Source organism: Vipera berus (genome assembly GCF_964194415.1).
Source record: "Vipera berus genome assembly, chromosome: 1".
Classification (NCBI taxonomy): Eukaryota; Metazoa; Chordata; class Lepidosauria; order Squamata; family Viperidae; genus Vipera; species Vipera berus.
The window spans coordinates 106,615,114-106,638,800 of NC_138202.1; the positions used below are offsets into that span (position 1 = coordinate 106,615,114).

At 36.6% G+C, this 23,687-nt stretch overlaps 1 protein-coding gene across 1 annotated transcript in view; it reads right to left on the reverse strand.

Moving 5' to 3' along the window:
* Positions 1-23,687, reverse strand: part of KCNQ1 (potassium voltage-gated channel subfamily Q member 1) — a gene marked incomplete at its 3' end in the record, with an annotated part of 412,703 nt that overhangs the window by 296,777 nt on the left and 92,239 nt on the right. Inside the window, exon 3 of the mRNA XM_081313593.1 lies at positions 1,530-1,656. Within this exon, the coding sequence (XP_081169719.1) occupies positions 1,530-1,656 (127 nt within the window). The remainder of the gene's footprint in view (positions 1-1,529; positions 1,657-23,687) is intronic.

The following is a 23,687-nucleotide window of genomic DNA, read 5'->3' on the forward strand; positions in this document are numbered from 1 at the left end:
TTTTGACTGGCTGGAGAGCTGGGGAGAAAGCCCAAACTTCAAGCTAATTGGGGAATGTGATTTATGACTGTTTATTGGAGGGGGGAATTGTGCTTTCTTACTTTGTGTACAGGGGAGGGGAATTGGTTTCAGCTATGTAGTGCCAATACTTTGTTTCTTGAATAAAAGATTCTTTAAGGTAAACAATGCCTCGAAGTTCTTTTGAAGAGTTTCATCTGTCGGAACCATGACAATGTGATTTTTTTAAAAAATGTATTTCTTCTGAAAAGATTCCTAGTAAAAACAACGCTGGGGTTTCAAGGTAATATTTGTTTTTAACATTTTTTAATAAGGCAGTGTATTAATTTCCAGTATCTTTTGAACTTCTACATGGCCTCTACATATATTTCTTATATATCACAATGTTGATTATTACATGATTTATCTATTTTTACAATTATGGACAGAGTTATATACCATCTGTAAAATGTTTTGTACCAATTACCTCTTCCTCATATATTTTCTTGAGAATATTTATTACTTAATCATGCAAAACTGGTGGAACAAGGATGCATTCTTTGAAAAAAATAATGAAGATAGGAATGTCCTTTCATCAATGTGGTCCAGTAAAGAAAAGCAAGGAAAGAACCACCTCCAAAAGATGAAGCAATTTCATCTTCCCAACTGTGTATGTATATATTTGAGAAAAAGATACACACTTTTGTGAGGATGAAACACTGCATATGCTCATTCTGAAATCATATAGGTTGCTATATAAAGTCTGTGAATGATATGTGTCCATTTCTGAAACAAAATTCCCAATGGAAATTCAATTTCTAGAATATATTTTATTGCTACTCTGGAATAGTTTACAAGGGCACTCTATCATTTAGAATAAATAATATTTACTTTATTTTATCATATTCATATCCACCCATCTCACTTAATGATAGTATAGTTACTAATGACTAATATTATGCTCTCTGGAGATTGAAATATTAACTTCTAGATCACTCTTCTGGGAACACAGAACTAAAATCACTGGTTCCATCATTTCATTAATATAGGGATGAGTAATCTTTTTAAATTCTAACACTTCTCTCTTTATTGGGATATCAGGAACTATACTGTGAAGTTTTTTATGACTAGAACAAAATGGTTGGAACCAGATCAAAAACTGAATTTGATTTGATATTTCCCCACCACATTAAAAAAACACAATTTAATTAAATCCCTGGAAAGTTTTCAGCACCTTATCCAAGGTTTTATAGTTGACTGGTTATAGAACTACCCTAGCAAAAAGGAATGGAAAGAATAATGGCAGTGCCCACTCTCCTTGACTGATTGCCCACAACCAGTGTTCCTAACTTCAGCATCTCAACCAGCCTTCATTAGAATAATTTTATATCATGATCATACATCAAATCTATACTTGTGATTAGTCTGTAATTCAAAACAGACACAATCAGCCCTTCTTATATAATGCAGTGCAATATTTTCTGTTTTCTAATTTAAAATAAATCATACTATACAAAACCACACATACTCACCAATGATAGAAATGGGTTTTCTAGCAAAACGAAGCCTTCCCCAGAAACCAACATATTTACTGCGGCATCCTGAAGACCACAACCGAACCACATACTCAGTTCCAAAAAATACCACTAATACAATTTCCTAGAAGAAGCAGATAGGGAGCCTGATTAATTTAATATGCTTTTAATGGTTTTCTTTTTTTAATATATTTTATTGATTTTTTTTAACATAGTCACCTTAATATTTGGTAAACAGCTTGTTTTTTTTTTCATTCCATTTATATCCCGCCCTTCTCTGAAGACTCAGGGCGGCTTACAAGCTTAGCAGTAGCCTTCATTCTATGTATATGCCTGCTTATTAGGGCTTTCACCCACACCCCAAGCGGCATTATTACAAAGTCAGCTTATTGCCCCCAACAATCTGGGTCCTCATTTTACCTACCTCGGAAGGATGGAAGGCTGAGTCAACCTTGAGCCTGGTGGGATGCGAACCTGCAATAATTGCAGGCAGCTGGTGTTACTTAAGGAGGCATTAGCCCACTGCTCCACCAAGGCTCTTTTTTGTTGTCTGAGTTTATATTTGAAAACAATCAATAACAGTTAATTCCTGTAATTTCATAATCCACATAGTAGCTTTCTTTGATTTTCTCTTCTTCCAATAATATTCTCTTTTACCAACCTTAAATTAGTACATTTCTTAGTATTTTGATAGATAACAATTGAATATAAACACGTTTCTAATATTTAACAACCACATCAATATAAAGCTTCTTTTCTAATTAATCATCTTAATTACCTTGTCATAGATCCTGTTTTCAAAGTTCTTATTTAGATTTGTTTTCCCCACAATGTTCAAAACATTCTTACCAGTTAAGATTTTCTCAGAGTTAATTACACTTAAATATTTAAGTCTTTTTCCTCAAACAAGCCATCCCAACAATTTCACATTTTTCATATCTTCACATCTTTAAAAAACAAAACAAAAAAGAAGAGAAGAAAAAAAGGAAGGAAATAGTATACTACTTGAGAAACATGTCCTTCTTAAGCTAAGATACATTTATATCCAGAGTTTTTCTATTCTTTTTAACTGTACTCAAACATTCCATCTACTAAATCCAATCATCTAATCTTTTGAATCCATTCAGAACATTTTTATCAATTGAGATTTTCTCAAGATCAATTACACTTAATATCTAAGGCATTTCCCTCATATAAACCATCCCAACATCTTTATATTTCTCATATAAAAAGAAAAAAAATACTATGTTGCTTGAGGGGCCCATCCCTCTTAAACTAAAATACATTTATATCCAATTTTTTTCTATTTTTAACCATATTCAAACATGTGTTTAATCTTTAGCTATTCCATCTGATAAATCCCATCATCTAATTTCTTAATTCTAACTTTAGCCTTTTTTTTTTGCCAAACATCTTTCCTAATCAGTATGCTCCACTGGGCCAAAAAGCCTTCCCATAGTCTTGTGGATGTTATTGTTGGTATAGGAGACAAATCCAGTAAGATGTTTTTGTTGGAGGGTTTTGCCACTTCGTATTCATTGAAAATCTTTTTCTTTCTGTCTCTCTTAATTTCTCTTATCATCAGTTCATTTTTTCAGTTTTCAAAACAAACAATTACTTTCTTCTGTCTTCATCAATAATTTTTTGAAACGAAAATCTTAACAAATTCCACCAATTTCAAACTTATCCAGATGTAAGTCTTATATTCATTTCATTTCAATATATTTCTGTCACTCATAAAAGTTTAATTCGCCACTTCCTTCTGTGGGAGGGTGGGGCAAGAGCCGCCCCCTTCTCCCTTTTGGAGGATTTTTGCTTCTTGGATTCCCCCCCCCCCCAGGAAATCAATTATCTAGTAGAAGAGAGAGAATTGATATTCTTACCCAGTTCCAAATACATTGTTTACAATCAGACATGAATCAGTGCTTTTTGGCTTCGCCTGCTTATAGCTTGGAATAGACTCTGAAGTAAAGATAGCCTTTCTTCTGCTGGTTTCTTGAGGGCTTTCCCTAAATGACCAGATCAACCGCCATCTCTCTGCGGTCGGCGGGGCTCCCCTCCTTCTTTGTCACCTCTCTGGGGCGACTTTAGGCCCATTTAGGGTCCCCTAACAGAAAAAATAGCTGTAGGGTGTTGGGCCCTGTGATCCCTCGGCTGCTGTGCTACTGTGCAAAACCAAAAGCCACCTTTTAATAGTTTTCACATGCTATTTGAAAAAAATGAAACATCAGATCTGGGAGTCATAAAATAAATTGTAACAATCATCTACCAATATGGTGCCCCTCCTGATTGGAAATTCTGATAGCTGTAGCCCCCACCCATTTAAAGAATACTAATTGCAGAATGATAATCTTCAACAACAATCAAGAACACAATTAAAAATTAAAACTATGTCTTGTACTTTAGTTACGTTTGATCATCATATCTTACATGAGGATATCTTATATATGCCTGAAAAAGTTAAAAAGGCTTCTACATTAAAGGATAATTATATATTTTTTATTTATTTATTTATAATGAGACTTGTATGCCTCCCTATCTCCCGAAGGACTCAGGGCGGCTAACAACAATAAAATACAAATGAATACAAATATTAAAAAAGAATTAAATTGTGTCAAAGTCCCACTAAAACCAATAAAAACATTTAAAATCACAATTAAAAACCCCATTATCATCAGTCCAGGTCGGCCTGTTGGAAAAGATATGTCTTAAGGTCACGGCAAAAGGACCGAAGGTCTGGGGCCATCCGGAGCTCCCGGGGGAGTTAATAATAATAATAATAATAATTTAATTTCTATACCGCCCTTCTCCCGAAGGACTCAGGGCGGTGTACAGGGCAATACAATAAAATTCAACATACAAAAATAAAAAAAAATTAAATATTACAGCCCAATTCAATACAATACAATACAATTAATACAATAACATTAAAATACCCTGAAACCCATCAGACCAGGCCGGCTTGTTCAAATAAATATGTTTTTAGGTCACGTCGGAAGGAGCGAAGGTCGGGAGCCATCCGGAGCTCCACCGGTAAACGGTTCCACAGGTCTGGCGCGCCCACATAGAACGCCCTCCCCCTGGGGGCTGCCAGTCGACACTCTTTGACCGATGGCACCCTAAGGAGGCCCTCTCTGTGGGAGCGCACTGGACGAAGGGAAGTTGATGCCGGCCGCAGGTGCTCCCGTAAGTAACCCGGACCCATGCCATTTGATTGATGGCCAGTTGATTCCACCAAGCAGGTGCCCCAACAGAGAAGGCCCTCCCCCTGGGGGGTCACCAGCTGACATTGTCTGGCTGACGGCACCCTGAGGAAGCCCTCTCTGTGTGAGCGCACAGGGCGATGGGAAAACGTTCCTGGCAGCAGACGGTCCTGCAAATATCCCGGGCCTAAGCCATGTAGGGCTTTATAGGTAAGAACCAGCACCTTCATATGCATGAAAAGTCCAAAGTTAATCATGTATCTCAGAATTAAGTTAGAACTATTTAGTTCTAAATAGTTAGAATTTAAGTTAGAACTTAAATTTCAATTTTTAAAGTCATATTAGAAAGGTATCTACAAATGCAACAAGAAGAAACTACAGTTTTATATACCAGTTTTTCAAATTCATTGGAAAACCTTGTAAAAAAACTAAAGCTTCTAGTAGAAATAATGCCAAAAAGAATAAGCAAAAAATTAATAGAGTAATAGAATAGATTCTGTTTTCTTCTATTACATTTATGTTTTTAATTTAGTAAAATATTTGTCAATGAATTGTTGTATAAACTTCTATATAGATACCTGGCACCACTACTAGCACTGTAACTAAATTTAGCTTTAAAATGTTTGATTTTCCTGTGTCCTTTTCTCTATATATGTGGAAATGTAGGTTCCACACTGCCCTGCATGAAAATACCTAATATGCAGATAAAGAAGCCATCTGGTCATTTCTTCAAAAAGAAATAACATCAGAATGTTTAGACATAAATTATACTATAGTTCCTCTGCAAAAGAACCTTTTCTTCGAACTAAGAAAATATATGACAACTATAATTAATTGACTGTGAGACAAGGTATAGTGAACCAAAACTTCCTACATACAAATTAGACTTTAATATTGTAAGCAGGGTAGGAAAATAGAATGAAGCAAGGGGATAAATTATGGGTGCCTTTAGAGTCACAATGCATGGGTTTGTGGAATAAGGGAATAGCATGCAGGAAATTTGCATAAGAGCTGTGAGTTTTTAAAGACCCTCCATGGTTTGCTGGATAACAGGAACGCTGACAAATATGCAAATCTGTGCTGCCCTAAAGACAATGGAACAGACATACAGTCAGTGGTTACTGTCATCCAGTTCTTGGCATGACATGCAGAAGCTTAGAGAACATTGATTGTTCTATAAACTCCTGCAAGTGGAAAGAAGGACCAGTCAGCTTACACCAACACACATTTTTCACTCCTGACATTTTGATAAAGGCATATTGACCTAAATGAGACCCATGTTTTTCTGGAAACATCAGAGGTGAAAGGGCACAAGCTGTTCTTCATGGTCATACACAAAAATGCCAGGTAACTATTAGCAACTGGTAAATTCCCCTCCCCAACCCTTGGCTTTGTGACACACAAGTGTTTTGTGTTTTTTTTTAAAAAACATCTTCCTTTGTATAAGCCCAATAAATCCATTGCAGGAGGAGGAGGCTGATTGATATTTGTTGCTATATTTAGAGACAGCTGTCAGAGTAGCCACTTAAAAGCCAAAGCCTCTGCTGTTTACATTTACAATAAAATGTGATAATCACTAGAAAGGCAAATAAACAATTCTTCATGAACTACTTCAGTTTACCTTGCATACCATTCCTCAATAAACTGGAATTTCAGTAATTTCACTAAGAAAGAAGGAAAAATAACAACAACAACTGTAATAACTTGTATGCTTCCCAACTTTCAATGAATCTTGATGGCTCAAATAATAATAAATCAAATAAATTAGAACCAAATCAATAAAACATAAAGGATAAAAAGAAAAGATGGCAAGTATGATGAAGTGAGAGATCTTATTCTCACTCACCAAAGGCCTGGGGGAAGAGCCACTAAGAAGGTGCGCTTCCAATAGATGACATTGTTTGATTAAAGGATCCCAGAACGTGCTAACCTGCAGGACTGAACTAACTACGTGATGGAGGAAACAGGTGGGTCCTTCAAGTGACTACACCTTATGCCATGTAGGGCTTTGCTGGCTGAGGAATTCTGGGAGTTGAAGTCCACAAGTCTTAAAGTTGCCAAGGTTGAGGACGTCTGATGTAGGGCATGCACAATAAGGACTTCATTCTTTTTTACAATTGTTATCTGGGACCAACAACTTTAAATTTACTCATGTTATCTGGTTAGGGTTAGGCTGATATTCTTATCAAATATTTATTTACATTTATATTGCATTTTTTAAAATGAAACCTAATTTCTTTTGGAAAGTGAAGAGATATAAATGGTCAGGTGGGCTTTCGGTACACAATCCAATATTCGACCCTTATAAGCCTATAAGTAAGATCACATATATAAGACTTACTAAGACCACATTTTGAATACTGCATCCAGTTCTGGTCACCACAATATAAAAAAAGATGTTGAGACTCTGGAAAGAGAGCAGAGAAGAGCAACAAAACGTTCCACAGGATTAATTCCAGTGGTTCTGAGAGTACGACTCTAAAAGGCAACCCAAAGTAATCAAATAGCAATATAAGATCACATAAATGCTTAATTAATCCATAACTATAATATTGTAACTATAATATTTATAGCAAAGAGTTTCTGCCAGCATCTGCATTTAATTGAGCATAATCAATGGTATGACAAAGTAGCAACAATGGATGCATTGGAATATCTTCAAGAAATATCATTTGCCTGCAAGCAAGAACTGGTGGGACTATAAAATAAATAGAAAATGAAAAAGCTAAAGTGTACTGGGACTTTAGAATTCAGACAAATACCTGCCACATAACACCTCAGCCTTAACAATTGTTGATAAGAAAGACAAAAAAAGTCTACATAGTAGCTTTTGTGGTACCTGGAGATAGAAGAATTAAAGAGAAAGAACTGTAGAAAATCACAAAATAAAAAGACCTGCAAATAGAAGTAGAATGACTATGCCAAAAGAAAACAAAGTATCAATAGTACTAGGCACTTGGGTACAATTCCAAAACATCTGGAGCTCCATTTGAACATCATCAGCAGTGACAAAATCATCATCAGTCAATTGCAAAAGGCAGCTTTACTCAAAACAACTTACATCCTGCAACAATACCTTCAACACTATCAAACAACATTTGCCTATCACAGATCCATGGGAAGAAGTCGACAGGTGGATAAAAATTCCAAATATATGCTACACACCTGGCTGACCGTGCAACCAATCATAATAATTCCATATTAATATCATACCTGACATGGAATATTATCAAAACCACAATCTTTCCAGGGAGCTAAAAATAAATATAATAATAGCAAATTCTTGGCAGGATATACATTAGTGTCAAACACATTTCTATTGGATATATCACGGTGGCAGAAGTTTTCTAACACACCTGTTCAGTATGCACATGATAAAGAATATAAAGAAGTAGTAAATGTAGACCTTTCCCTACTACCGTGTTTCAGTGCCTTCCACCTATCTTTGCATCAGCCAAAAGCTACACTGGCATTAAATTGATTGTCTGTATTGCTAATTCCTATCTTGCTTCCTCTCTTCCTATCCTATCTTTACTGTCATTATTCCCAGCCACTATCAGTCCGTTGCCTGCCTCCAAGAGAATGGGTGACAAAGCTTAACTGTAATGAACTTCTCAGAACCTAGGAAAGAACATGGTAAATTGTAAAATATTACAGAGCCCACCTGCACATTACTCTCATAGCAAGGAAGCAAGTGTCAATCTTCCCACTGCTTCCAGGTATGGTGCTGAAAGTGGATATCCCAATCCCTGGAATAAAGGTACTAATAAACAGGGCATTAAAGTATACAAACCTAGTTTCCAAGCTTCTGTAATCTAGATTTTTTTATTTATTTTAATTCCATTTATATCCCGCCCTTCTCCGAAGACTCAGGGCGGCTTACAAGCTTAGCAGATCAGGGCTTTTCAACCAGTGGTACGGGTACCACCTGTGGTACATTGGCACCTGGTAGGTGGTACGCAACCATCCTAGAAAAGTGGTAGTGGGGGAGGGGAATGAGCTGAACCGGTGGCAGCACCGCACAATCCTGATCGAGAGATGGCTGGAGATGCAGGGCTGTCAGGACTCAGCAGAAGCACCAGGATCAGCACCAAGGTCCAGCTGGAGCTTGGTGCTGATCCTGGCATTTCTGCTGAGCCCAGAAGCAGCACCAATCAGCTGGAATGTTGCAGCATTTCCAGGGTCTTGTGATTTACATTCAGCTGCTTGGCAACTGATTCATATTTATAATGGTCACAGTGTACCAGGGTCATGTGAAGTGACCAAAACCTGCTGCAACCACCCAGCAGAGGGGGGGAATAAAAAACAAACACCCACCCCACCCCACTGCCAATCCTCAACAGAAATGCTCACAACAATGAAAACCTTGGACAGGAGGAAGAGCGCCACCGGGCAGGCAGGCAGGCAGGCAGTTGTCTTGCTCGGCTGTGGCTTGGGAAGCACTTTTTTCAGTGCCATTGTCACTTCAAACAGTCACTAAGCGAACTGTTGTAAGTCGAGGACTAGCTGTACTTCATCACTTTTTTCCTTTTTTTTTTGGTCATCAAGTTTTTGACACCTTGCTAGGTGACTTGTGGTACTTGGATGTTGCCATATCCTAAAAGTGGTACAATGGGTGAAAAGGTTGAAAAGCCCTGATCTAGATCCTTTCCCTCCACTCAATACATCTAATTAAGTTTCTATGAGAATCCAAGCTTGTTAACTGTACCAGCTGCTAGGAACTAACAGGGTATATAAACATTGAGGGTGCGATCATCCCTAGTGGTGTCATTAAAAAATAATACAAAGAACATTATTGTGCAATGTTTTTATTGCACAAATTGATGAAAGGATGTAATTCACATCATTTACCTAATGGCATTTAGGTAAATACAATAGGCATTTCATTGTAAATGACACCGTTTCATCCACGATATCCAAAGTTGGTTGTATCAGGATGTACTAAATCTAGATTTCATTTTAGATGGCTCCTCAATGCCTGCAGGAAACTCCCTGGCTTGATCTTTTCTGCTTAGCTAAGTAGATTACACTTTTTATTTCCTTCATTAAGCAGATTACACCTGAATATCTCCTTCATTGGTTCAACTTTTCCTATCAGCATTCTACAAATTAATGTTCTAAATCTAAAATGCAGTTTGGGAGGGGCAGATTTTTAAAGAAAAATTTGATCAGAAGAAGCAGAGATTGAGTTTCATGGAGGCAATTGTCACATAGCTCACCTTGTTTCATAACCAATTAATGAGATTGGCTTTCCAAAGTTTTCCTTCCCACCAATTGTCAACTGAAAGTTTCCTTTGTTAAAGGGTTCAGGAGTTTCCTTTGGAAATAATTTCTCTCTTTAATAACAAGATCTTAGTATTATTGTAAATGTCTTGGGTACATAAAGATTGGAAATTACATCTGGCAACAAAACTAATTAATCAAGTACCTGCTTTTCAAACTTTTTCTGTCATTAAACTAAAGCTGCATGAAGAAGTACCAAATCACAGCTTTTTTTGGAGGAACATTTAAACTAAATAATGGGGATAGTGAGTTAATTGATACAGAACATCACTGTCCCCGGCAATCTAAGAAAATAGGGGAAGCCAGGCACCACACAAGTTATGCAGCAAGTAAACACAGGGTCAGTCATAAAGGACTCAAATGTTTATACACTAATGTACAGAGTATGAACAGTAAGCAGGGTGAACTAGAAATTCAGGTAAATGAGGGCAGATATGATATTGTTGCCATTACGGACACATGGTGGGACGAAACCTACAAATGGAACACACAGCTAGAGGGATTTAAACTATTTAAAAGAAACAGACTAAACAAAAGAGGAGGTGGAGTTGCTCTATATATAAGAAATAACTTTATCTCTACAGAAATAGAGCACAACAATAATGAAAACTGTAAACTTGAATGCATTTGGGTCAATATAAAAAGGGGGGGGGGGAAATGACATTGCCATAGGTGTATACTATAGGCCGCCCAACCAAGCAGAGGAAATAGATGAACTTTTTGCTAGTCAGCTAACTAAGGTATGTAAGAAGCACATCACAATAGTAATGGGGGACTTTAATTACCCTGATATCAACTGGGAGACAAACTCTGCACCAAGTGGAAGATCAAACAGATTCCTGTCAAACCTAGCAGACAAATTTCTCTCCCAAAAAGTAGAGAAGGGAACTAGGGGATTAGCCATATTGGATTTAATCCTCACAAACAGAGATGAAATGATAGAAGGTGTCGAAGCCACAGGAACCTTGGGGGGAAGTGATCATGCAATATTGGAATTCAACATTCTGGAGGCACAAGCAATAGAACACAGCCAAACTAGAGTCTTGGACTTTAAAAGAGCTAATTTCAATAAACTTAGAGAGACCATGGGAAGAATTCCATGGATGAGAATCCTAAAGAGCAAAAAAACTCAAGAAGCTTGGGAAATTTTGAAAAGTGAGATAATAAAGGCCCAGTCTAGTACAATACCAACAGAGAAGAAAAATAACAGCTTTCAAAAGAAACCAGCATGGCTGCATAAAGAACTCTCTGATAAATTGAAAGATAAAAAGGACAAGTATAAGAATTTGAAAAAGGGGCAAATAACTAAGTCAGAATATCAGCAAATAGCCCGTGCCTGCAAAGATGAAGTGAGGAAAGCTAAGGCTCAAAATGAACTAAGGCTTGCGACCAAAGTCAAAAATAACAAAAAAATGATTCTTTCAACATATAAAAAACAAGAAAAAAGTTAAGGAAATGATTGGTCCATTAGTGGGGGAAAGTGGCAAGAAGGTGACAAGCAATAGGGAGAAAGCAGAACTATTTAACTTGTTTTTTGCATCTGTCTTTACACAAAGGGAAAAAACAGTCCAACCTACCAAAACCAGTGCCATAAAAAACAGAATAGAAACGCAAGTTAAGATAGGCAAAAAAATGGTAAGTGAACACCTGTCCAGCCTAGACGAGTTCAAATCACCAGGACCAGATGGATTACACCCCAAAGTTCTCAAGGAACTGGCAGACGTGATCTCAGAACCACTGAACTATATTTTTCATAGATCCTGGAGCACTGGGGAACTACCAGAGGACTGGAAGAGAGCTGATGTAGTTCCCATCTTCAAAAAAGGGAAAAAAATAGATCCAGGAAACTACAGACCTATCAGCCTGACCTCAATACCTGGGAAGATTCTGGAAAAGATAATCAAACAACAAATCAGCGAACACCTTGATGCAAACAAAGTCATCACTAAAAGTCAACATGAGTTTGTCAAAAACAGATCATGCCAGACAAATCTTATTACATTCTTTGACCAAGTGACAAAATTAGTGGACCAGAGGAATGCTGTAGATATAATTTACTTGGACTTCAGTAAGGCATTTGATAAAGTAGATCACAACCTACTACTTGATAAGATAGAAAAATGTGGGTTAGATAGCATGACCACCAGATGGATTCGTAGCTGGTTGACAGGCCGTACTCAGCGTGTGGTCCTCAATGGAACTGCATCTACATGGAAGGAAATATGTAGTGGGGTGCCCCAGGGCTCTGTTCTGGGCCCAGTGCTCTTCAATATCTTCATTAACGACTTGGATGAGGGGATAGATGGGGAACTCATCAAATTTGCAGACGACACCAAGCTGGCAGGAATAGCCAATACTCCAGAAGATAGGCTTAAGATACAGAAGGATCTGGACAGACTCGAACACTGGGCACTATCTAACAAAATGATATTCAATGGTGAAAAAAGTAAGGTTCTACATTTAGGCAGGAAAAATCAAATGCACAGGTATAGTATAGGTGGTACCTTGCTCAATAGTAGTAACTATTGTGAGAGGGATCTCGGAGTCCTAGTAGACAATCACTTCAATATGAGCCAGCAGTGTGCTGCAGCTGCCAAAAAAGCCAACACAGTGCTAGGCTGCATTAACAGAGGGATAGAATCAAGATCAAGTGAAGTACTAATACCACTTTACAATGCTTTGGTAAGGCCACACCTGGAATACTGCATCCAGTTTTGGTCACCACGATGTAAAAAAGATGTCGAGACTCTAGAAAGGGTACAGAGAAGAGCAACAAAGATGATTAGGGGACTGGAGGCTAAAACATATAGGGAACGGTTGCTGGAATTGGGTATGTGTAGTTTAACGAAGAGAAGAGTGAGGGGTGACATGATAGCAGTGTTCCAATATCTCAGGGGCTGCCACAAAGAAGAGGTGCTATTCTCCAAAGCACCTGAAAGCAGGACAAGAAGCAACGGATGGAAACTAGTCAAGGAGAGAAGCAACCTAGAACTAAGGAGAAACTTCCTGACAGTTAGAACAATTAACCAGTGGAACAACCTGCCTCCAGAGGTGGTGAATGCTCCAACACTGGAGGTTTTTAAGAAGAGACTGGACAGCCATTTGCCTGAAATGGTGTAAGGTTTCCTGCCTGAGCAGGGGGTTGGACTAGATGACCTCCAAGGTCCCTTCCAACTTTATTATTATTATTATTATTATTATCATTATCATTATTATTATTATTATTATTATTATTATTATTATTATTATTATTATTAAATATTTATTTCATTCTTACGAACTAGCAACCAAATCAGAAAGCAAAATCAAAATAAATCCCTTTCTGCTATTTTTTTATTCTATTTTTTAAATAAAATAAAATAAAATAAAGCATTTGAACATTCCTTTAAAAACTATGAAACATTGTGAGTTTGGACACATTATTTGGGTTTGAGAATTGCATTTACACAATATTCCCTGTCAACCTATTTGAACTGTCTTCCAAGCCTGTGCCACAGTGCTCCATATATCTATAGCAGGGGTGTCAAACTCGCAATGTTACGTAACGTGTTGCGATGTATCATGACTTTTTTTCCATTGCTGGCAATAGGATGGGTGCAGTTTCACTATGACACATCCGGCCCATGGTCTGGCAGTTTGACACCGCTGATCTATAGTAATAGTAAGACTGAGGTTTGTAAGCAGCACACATCACAGAAGGGTGCTAATACTGTAGTTAATAGTAGTAACTTTCAAATTGTAAGTGTGCCAAGCTCATTTGCTCAGTATTTAACATTGCCTTCAACAATTAGCTAAGCTGGATGAAAATATTTTCATTCAAATGAACTGAGCTGAATGAAACACAGGCCAATTTGAAGCATGAATTAGCTGGTTAAGATTCAGTTACTCAGCAAAAATAACACCCTTCTTTACTTGATTTATTACTGAACCTCTAAAGGCTGTGTACAAATGCTCCCATTGTGTGCACTGTTTGATATGCTTAAGTTGGAAGTCTCTTTCAAAAATAGGGTTGCTTATAGCTTGTTGTTCAAATATATTCCAGTTGCTTTATCACCAAAATACTATGTTCTCATTTATATGCTGGCTGGAGAGAGAACTCACTGTCGATATTTCCTTTCCCCAAGCTGTGGCCTCCAGAAGTGGCAGATTACTATTTCAAGAAGTTATGGCCATAAGTTGGCAATTTTGAAAAGTATAGTCCCAACACATTTAGAAAACATAAAGATGAAGAAACCTTAGCATACAATATAAACGATGGGGATTTCCCCATCATTATGTGATATTCCCAAATTATGGAAGATTGTAGAGTGGATTCTTCTTTCATTCAAAAATTGCCTTTCAGAAACACATATATTTGAAGACCCATCTGAAGAAATTGCTTGCTAGTTCTGGCATTTAATGTACTTCTTTCTAACCTATGTGATGTTAACAATAGCTCATGGTAGAAAAAGTAAGATGAGATCTATGGAGAAGAAAACAAATAAGAAATATATGTATTGTTTATACATATAATTGCAGGAGATGCAATGGGGAAACATGGGGAGAATGAATGTTGGTTGTAAAAAAAATCTAAATTTTAAAAAAATCTGAACTTGAGACAAAATTTGGGGAGTAACTTAACCATAAGGGAGAGTATTGGATGCCATTTTGAAATCTTCTCAGCATTTTTCAGCTTATTAACATATAGTAGGCTACCTAAGGACAATGGCTCAGAACATATGACTAGAACATCTCTCCCTCAATATGTTTGTGTCTTTTGTTTACCACCTTGCTCTGAGATTTGTAGGAACAAATGAAACAGATAAAATAAAGCCCAACATAAAAATTATAATTCAAGGTTTGCTGATCCTGCAATACTACATAAATGGCTCAACTACAATTATACATACATCACTAGGAAATGCTTTGAACCTTTGCCTGGCAGAGGTCATAATGTTACATCATATTTCATAATCATGGTATTATTTCACTTGTCTCAAAAGGTCAAATTCCTACAGCTGGCAACACTGCCTTCCTGTTTGAAGCAAGTTTCTGATTCGGAGAATATTACAATTACTGTATTTATTATGACCAGCAACAAGCAAAAACTGGTTTTGGAGCAGCAAAACCTGATGCAATGTTAAGCATGCCCCAAATTCTGTTCAAAACTACAAGTAGTATTTTCAGTATGAGAATATTTTGATGCATGATAATGAGGGATTAATATTTTTTCATAGATATATTTATCCCTTATATTTCTTTACTTTATACCACAGACCGTGTATATATTGTTCCTCCTCCTATTTGTCCCCACAAAAATAAACTCATGAAGTAGGTTGGATTGTTCTCCAGATCCATCATCTTGTGAATTCTATAATAACTCTGAAATGCTAGCCAACAAAATGAAAATGAAAATAAATATGCTATTAATGTGCTACACTTGAGATATTTTAATATTTAAATCAATACTGTCTGCACTGATGTTTCCTATGGAAGTACTAGCTGAAGTGGTTTTTGTAGAAATCTAATTTTAGAATCAGATGCATACAAACACATGCACCCACATACATACAGGTTCTTTTACTTTCCAGTTACTCAACAAATGCACATTCTAGCTAAATTATAAATTTATCAATTTCTAAAAGAGCTTATGTGACAGAACACTCAAAATCTGAAGAAAGAGTAAAAAGGTAATGTCTAGGTCAGGGGTAGGCAACCTCGGCTCTTTTATGACTCATGGACTTCAACTCCCAGAATTCCTGAGCCAGCATGGCTCAGCTTGGAAACCTCTCCCTTTTCCCTCAGCATGGCTGGCCCAGGAATTCTGGGAATTGAAGTCCATAAGTCATAAAAGAGCCGAGGTTGCCTACCCCTGGTCTAGGTAGATCATTCATCTTTCTATGTTAGCAACCAAATTCTCTAATTTAGAAGCTTTTCAGACTTACAGCTGCTAGAAGAAAGCTAAGGAAAAGGGAGGGGGAAACAGATGGTATTGTACATTGTTCCAATTGCCAGACTTTATTATTCTAAAGCCTCATACCACAGTTTATAAAACCATATAGCAAGTATTACATTCATGTAAAGATATGCATTTCGGAAAGGAAGACTGAAGAAAAACGAAGAGGCAATGGATAGAGAAACTTAATAAACTAGACTGTAGTTCAGAAAGTTCTTCTTTCTTTATGAAAGAAGTACAAAGAAAACCAGATCTGGCTAAACCAGATCTGCCTGTAGCAAGAAGTGGGGAGTCAGTTATTTCATGTCCATAGAAACCAAACTGTCAAGGACAGGAAATCAGGAAGCAATGCAATTCAAATAAATACAAGTTTATTGCACGCAAACACTCTCTACAACAGGGGCCCCCAACCCCCGGTGGACTGGTACTGGGCTGCAGCATGCCAGCAACCGGTCCGCACAAACAAGCAAAGCCCCATCCACGGGATGTAGGCAGCACACAAAACCACGCCCCCTTGGGTCCATGGAAAAACCTCTCTCCAAGGAACCGGTCCCTGGTGTCCAAAAGGTTGGGAACCTCTGCTGTACAAGAATCTGAACTACTAATGGTGACAGCAAATTGGCAATTTTCTTCTTCACACCTGTTTGAAAGACTGAAATTATTCAACATATTATCTCTTGCCCCAGTAAGTATGTGTCCTACTTTATTAAAGCATCGTATCTGAACAATGATGTAAGGTGCTGTATCTGAACAATGATAAATTGTTCCTTAATACAAAGCAAGCAAATATAACTTTTATAAACAACCACCTGTGTAAATACAGTAATTGGAAGAATTTGTCCTTAAGGAACTAAGGATGTCAGGCATTTAATCCAATTATTGCATATACAGTATGAGATTTCTGGAAAACTGCAGTTTAGGTTCACTGGATAATCTTTATCAAATGTTCTTTTTGGTTTGAATTTTTTTTTTCATCATTGAGAGACAGATTTGCTTATTTTAAACTTTAAAATGTGACTTTGCAAAATGTCGAAAAAATATTTAAAAACTTTCTATTAGCATACCCTCTTTTGTCAGAACAAATTATGTTTTTAACAGTCAAATTATTAAATGCTATTGAGGAGGCATTTATCTAAAATCTCAGTTAGAAGAAAGAGTTTATCTAAATGTATGTCAGTTCTTACTTTTAAAAATGTTGAGATGGTCTCCTATGTCTCATGTTCATTATCACACTATAAAACAGACTCAGATGTTTCTATATATACTATCAGATGAAATGAGCTAATTTCCCTTGAAGTTTATCTACACTGACCAGATGACTTTTCCACTAAGCACATACAATGCCTTTGTGGTTACTATAGAGATAAATTTTCCCATCCATTGTGCAGCCATCTTACAGTAGCTACCAGCTGTTGTCTAGTCATATACTCCATCAGAGACGAGTTAGGTAAAAAATGGGAGATCCACAGATGAGTTTGTCCTAGCCACTGTAACTGAAGCTTGAACTGTAGTTTTCAATGTCCAGCCTCTTTGCCACTTTCACTAATCACTATTACAGAAAACTCTTAACAATATGCCTTTATTATTACTGTTACATATAGGCTGATATATTTATTCCTTCTGCCATATATTTTGCCCAAACGAAATACATATAAGAATACAAATAAACATGTACTGTATTTATTAGTGAATACCACATTGAATGGCAAAGTTTTTTCTAAAATTAACCGTATTTAATTTCAGCAGTAAAGTAAATGCTTTGTACCTTCCTACTTATTATTTATTATGGCAATACAATATAGGAGGTAAAATAAAACCAGAATAAGATCACCAGAATAGGGAGCCATAGAATTGCAATGGGATGGATGTTATAATTCCTTCCTACTGAAATCAGTGGAATTTAAAATGCCATCTTGATTGCGTCTTTAAGGTTCTATCTCAGTGTATTGTTTAATTCAGACTTTCAATTATTTTCACTCCAGGCTGTTGAGAGGGGGAAGGAAGACTTTCAGATTACTGCTTCTGGTTCTTTCAAAGCTCTTATACCTTGTTTCAGTCCATTAATTCATCCTTCGGTACTATGATGAGTCACAGAGAAGAAAAACAATCGTAGCCACAATTTTCATTCTTGCATTCTTCTATTTTAAAGGGACTCAAGTTCAAATGTTTAATTATATCTTTGAAGAGTTAATAATCAATTCAACAAAGGCTTCAGAATGTCTTTGAAGCTTTAAGAACAAGCCAGAGATGATGGAGGAGGAGGAGGAGTGGGGTTAGAGTGTTAACTCCATAGGGAATTTAGATAATAGGTTGTAAAGGTTGAGAGCCTGGATTATGTCTTCCAGTTAATAAAGTTTGGCAAAACTTGTTGCCCTGTCTTGGTGCCATACTGCTGCACAGAATGCCAGTAAACATTATATTATACCTTTGAACACAGATGTTCATTATCTTATTATTCAAATACAAACAATTATTGCTCCTGCAGTAAGCTGAGTCGCCATGCTAGTTTAGCTATACTGGCAGATAAAGAATGTAATCCTCTTGATTCTTCCCGTTCTTTTTGGAGTATTTATCCCCAGCATCTATGCTTTCCTTCTTGTCTAAAAGTGTGGTGGTTCTTCTTTGGTCTATTACACTTATGCTCTTCCTTGGGGTGCTGTTCATACAGTTAAGTTACCTAAGGTCTCGCCTCATCTTCTATACTTTTTAATGTCACACTGAAAATGATGGGATCGATTTTTCAGAAATTTGGTGCAACACATCATTACCACGATTATAACATTCAGCTCAACTTCTTTTTATCAAGATGGTCTCAGATGAGATAATAGCATTTTTCTGTAAATGGCTATATAGTGATGGATTGAATGGAAGGGTATAAAGTGGTGTCTTAATCCAGCCAACACAAAGAAGCAAGATGCTGATAACATGTTTGATTTAGGCACTAACAGCATTCTAGTGGGAGGTCACACACTCTATGAAAAATTAGACATTTTGGGGTGGGGGGATGCAGTTACTTCCAATGGTAATCTCAGAAAGGTAGGTAGCATTGTCAAAACTTAGAATCATCATAGAAAAAGGTAACATGGGCAATAACTAATCTTTAGGAAAGCAAACCCTAAATTTGGACTGTTTCTGAAGACTAGGAAGAAATTAGAATAGTGTGTGTGTGTGTGTGTGTGTGTGTGTGTGCGTGTACATACACACATATACACACATGTACATATACACATACATGTGTGCATGTGCATGCGTGCACATGCATACATGCAGACACACACACACATACATATACGTGTGTGTGTGTTTTGTGTGTGACAGATTGCTTTTCATTCAAGAGGAATTTATAAGTCTGAGCTAATAACCACGAAGGCTCCTTAAGTAGAAAAAAAACCTGCACAGATTAAGTTGAGTGTTTGTTTGGGGGATTTGAACTGAGGATATATTGAGCAGAAAAAGCCTATGGCAATAGCTAATTCCAAAATCTATCTTATTTATGCATAAATAGGCTTGCCACATTTATGCTATGCCCTCATAGCATCCATAATAAGCAATTTCATAGCTGTTGTAACATTCGCTTTTATTTCTGAGTATAATTCAAACTGACAAGCTTAGTTTTAAGCTTAGTTGAAGTAATGATTTTTGAAAGACTGTAATCTCATAACCTCGTTTGAGATGATGATTGCTTTGAGTTTAGTTTTGTTATTATACCTCAAGAAAGAAAAAAGTAAAACACACACACACAAACACACACACACCAGATATTCACAAAGCAGCTCAGGGGTCAAATTCAGAAGAGTTGCTCTGATATTTTTTAATTCCTTGTAACCATATATTCACTTGTAATATAGAATAATTCTTTGGTTCTTTCCTATAAAAAAATATAAGCCACCCACCTGAACAATAAGCTGGATGACTGGATTACAGGCCTGATCTGAGAACAAGATGGTAATAATACACTGTCCCTTTTGGAATGCAGTCTCGTAAATTAAAGAGTCTTATAAATACATGCCTTCATCAACTTAAAACATGATATTTATTTTTTTTACAGAGGACTTTTAAACTCTGTTACCTTGAAGCAACTACTGTTTTCAAGTGGTTATACTGAAAAAGAAAAAAAAATGCTCATCAGTCTAGACATATACATTGCAGACTAATAGAAATAAGTGCATCTTTCATGAGATTTATTTTTATAAACAAGAGCTAGACCACCAGGTATATTCAATATGTTTTCATGTTTCAACATTCTTGTTAACTGCAGCTCCCCTTTCTCCTCTTTTCTTTGATCCTGCTTTAATGTAGGCATCAATCATCTTCCTCAAAGGAGAATATATATATATATATATATACAGGGACAGCCCCGCCAAACATGCAATGAATCTATTGCCTCTTCTTGGATAAAAGGAAAACCCAATCTACACATCAACTTGACAGGAAACCTACCAGTATATAAACATTAAAGATACAAGGATTAGTTTATGAAAGGAAGATGGAGAGAAGCAACAGATTAAAAAGATATAGTTGGGAAATTTTACAAATATTCAGCAATGGACTTTTTTGCTTTCATATTTGATTTTTAGGAAATATTTATATATAAAATTAATAATCAAACTCACTTTGTCAGTCTTTACTCAAGATATAAGTGTGGCCAATTTAAACAAACAATCTATTCCTTAGATTGAAACCAACATTGAAGCAACTAAGTCAGTATGACCTTCTTAAGGCATATAGCTGATATAAGGCCCAGCACAGTAACAAATAGCAGATGGCAGATGGCAATTTGAGGATGAGTTTGAGAATTAAATATGAGGTTGCCAAAGAAACTTATGACCATTGCGGTATCCCCGGGGTCACATGATCAAAATTCAGATGCTTGGCAACTGACTCATATTTACAATGGTGTCCCTGGGTCATGTGATCACCTTTTGCAACCTTCTGACAAGCAAAGTCAATGGGGAAGCCAGATTCACTTAATACTAACTTGACAACTGCCGTGATTCACTTAACAGCAGTGGCAAGAAATGTCATAAAATGAAGCAAAACTCACTTAACGCATGTCTCACTTAGCAACAGAAATGTTGGGCTCAGTTGTGGTTGTAAGTTGAGGACTACTTGTATTGCAAAGGCTACCACTATTTTTTTCCCCCCTGTAAAGACTAGTCTGAGGGACAGCCAGAAATTAAGTTGGGACATTCATTTTATCCAACACCCATTTTTCATCTTTCTCCTCTTACACATGATTTTTCCCTTCCTCTAGGAGCACAATATTATTTTTGGCTCACTGATTTTCTTTATAAAAATTTACTATGGTAGACTTTAATGCTACCAAATGTAATTTTTTTTTTGGGGGGGGGGTTAAGTAGAACTAGGGATACACCCTTCAAACACGTCACTATCTAAGATCTTGTAAGAAGATGCTTTAGGTTTCACTGCTACTCAGGATCTGGCCAACCAGGCTATCTTCTAACATTATAGGAAGGCTTGCTTTATTTCAGGAGAGTCCCTAAAATATTGGCATTTGCAGTTATCCTAGCATGTACAGGGAGTAGAGTTGGGTAGAAGTCAAATTTCTCAATGGCTAAGTCCACTCTCCAGTTTATACCCACATATTCTAGAAGAAAAAGTGGTACTGAATGAAAATTATTTGAGGTTAATGGCAAGAACCTATATATTGAGAAATCCTCAGCTCAAGCATAAATTCAGTTAAGTTTGCTGGTTTTAATTTTTTTCAATGGCTGATGAAGGAATCCTAGATGCCGAAGAAGTGGGGGGGGGAAAGTAGAGAAGAACAGCAACTACTGCGAGGGTTTGAAGGTTAAATTCTGTGAATAATGGTAAAAGCTATAGTATTTTTAACCCATAGAAGAGAAGGCTAAGAGCAGATACAGTATCAGTCTTCAAATACTTGAAAGCCTTTCAGAGGAAGAGATTATAGATTTATTCTCCATATTCCTGAGATTGGACAAGAATCAATGGGTCAACGTTTTACAGATGGAGATTCAACTTCACAATTAAGAAGAATTTTCTAACTGCAACAACTATTAAGCAGTGGAATAACCTGCCTTCTGGAATCCTGGATTCCATATCAACAAAGGTTTTTCAGCAAACCTTGAACAACCAATTGTCCAGGACAGTTTGAGGATTCCTACCTTGGTTAGGAGATTACACCAAAAGACCTGCAAGGTATTTTCACTCCTATAATTCTGTGAGCTTTTCTCACCCTACATTTCCAATTCTAATACAGCACGCTACATCCATAAATCAGAAGTAAAGAATATGATATGCATGCAAAATAACCCCAAAGTTCAAAACTCAGCATTCCAAGGTAGAATGAGAAAAAATCCTCTTTAATAAAGTAGAGTTCCTGCTAATTAACATCAACAATATCAGGCTGGATAAACCAGTGATCTGACTCATATTATTTATTCCCATTGGCTCTGCCTGCTGAGACTGATCAAAGTTCAAAAACATCTAGAAGACCACAAGTTCACCCTCAACCCCCAGTTTGGTTTATGGTGATAACTGCAACCAAGATTAGGGATGAATTGCACACAACTAATTTCAATTATTTGGGAAGCATCTGTTCTGCTGGAAAAAAAGGATAAAAATCAAATGTTAAAACCAGTTTATCATCCTTTTTGATATATCATTTATTTGCAAAGTACATTTTTGGCAGCTAATTGTAATTACAAATTACACATTTACCTCTTTCTGTTTTTTTTAAAAAAATCAGATTCCTCTGAATTTAGAAATTAAGTTTAAAGCTTGAGGTTTAAAACGAGCAGAAGAGAATTATTTCTCAACTGCTAAGCAGCAGTTCCTACTGTGCTTCTTGAAAAAGAACGGCACATAAAGAACAAATGATTTAGAAAACTTGAAACTAAAGTAGACAGCTGTCGAACAGAAACTGTGTACTTTCCTCTCCTTAAAAGAAATAATTTGGAGGAGAAGAAAAAAGAAACACAAATACAGAGACATATACTGAACAGTTTATCACCTATTATCCCACAGCCTTTTGATTTGCAGTCTGCTTTCTCCCCATTTTTAATATTAGAGGCAGCACCATCCATTCACATTTTATTGCAATTGACTGAGATACAGTTAAGATGTATTTTCCCTGGGGAGAAAAAGCTTTCTGACAACACCAGCTGCATAGATGCCCAACCTCCAAAGCAGAGACAGAGTCATCACACAGATGAGAAATTTCTGGGAAGAAACAAAAAGATTGCCCTGAAGGGGGAAACAAAAACCCCACCCCTCTTTACCTACCACATAAAAACACAAGTCTGGGATCCAGATGCTGCAATTTGAACATGGTGGCATCACTGTTAAATACTTGATGTTAAGTGACAGATGATATTATGTGAAGCTCGCTATCTAAAACTTGAAGAGACTCAATGATTCAACTGGCTAAAATAAATAAACACAAATACATCTCCAAAAAAAAAAATAGCCAACAGTGTTTTGAACTTTGCCTGTAAGGGTTTACTAGAATAAATACAGACACAAGACTTAAAGCATACTAGTAAAATTATGTTGATTTAAACTGGGTTGATTTTTAAATGTTGTTTACTTATCAGATGAAGAGTAACAGAGAAGGAAACATTGCAGACTCCAGCCTGTCCATTATGAATTATTTTGGTACTGACTATAAATCTGTCATTGTACCTTCTTCTAAGATATATTCTGCAAATGCATTTTTAAGGTAAAGCAAAATACTTTATTTTCCAAATTAAT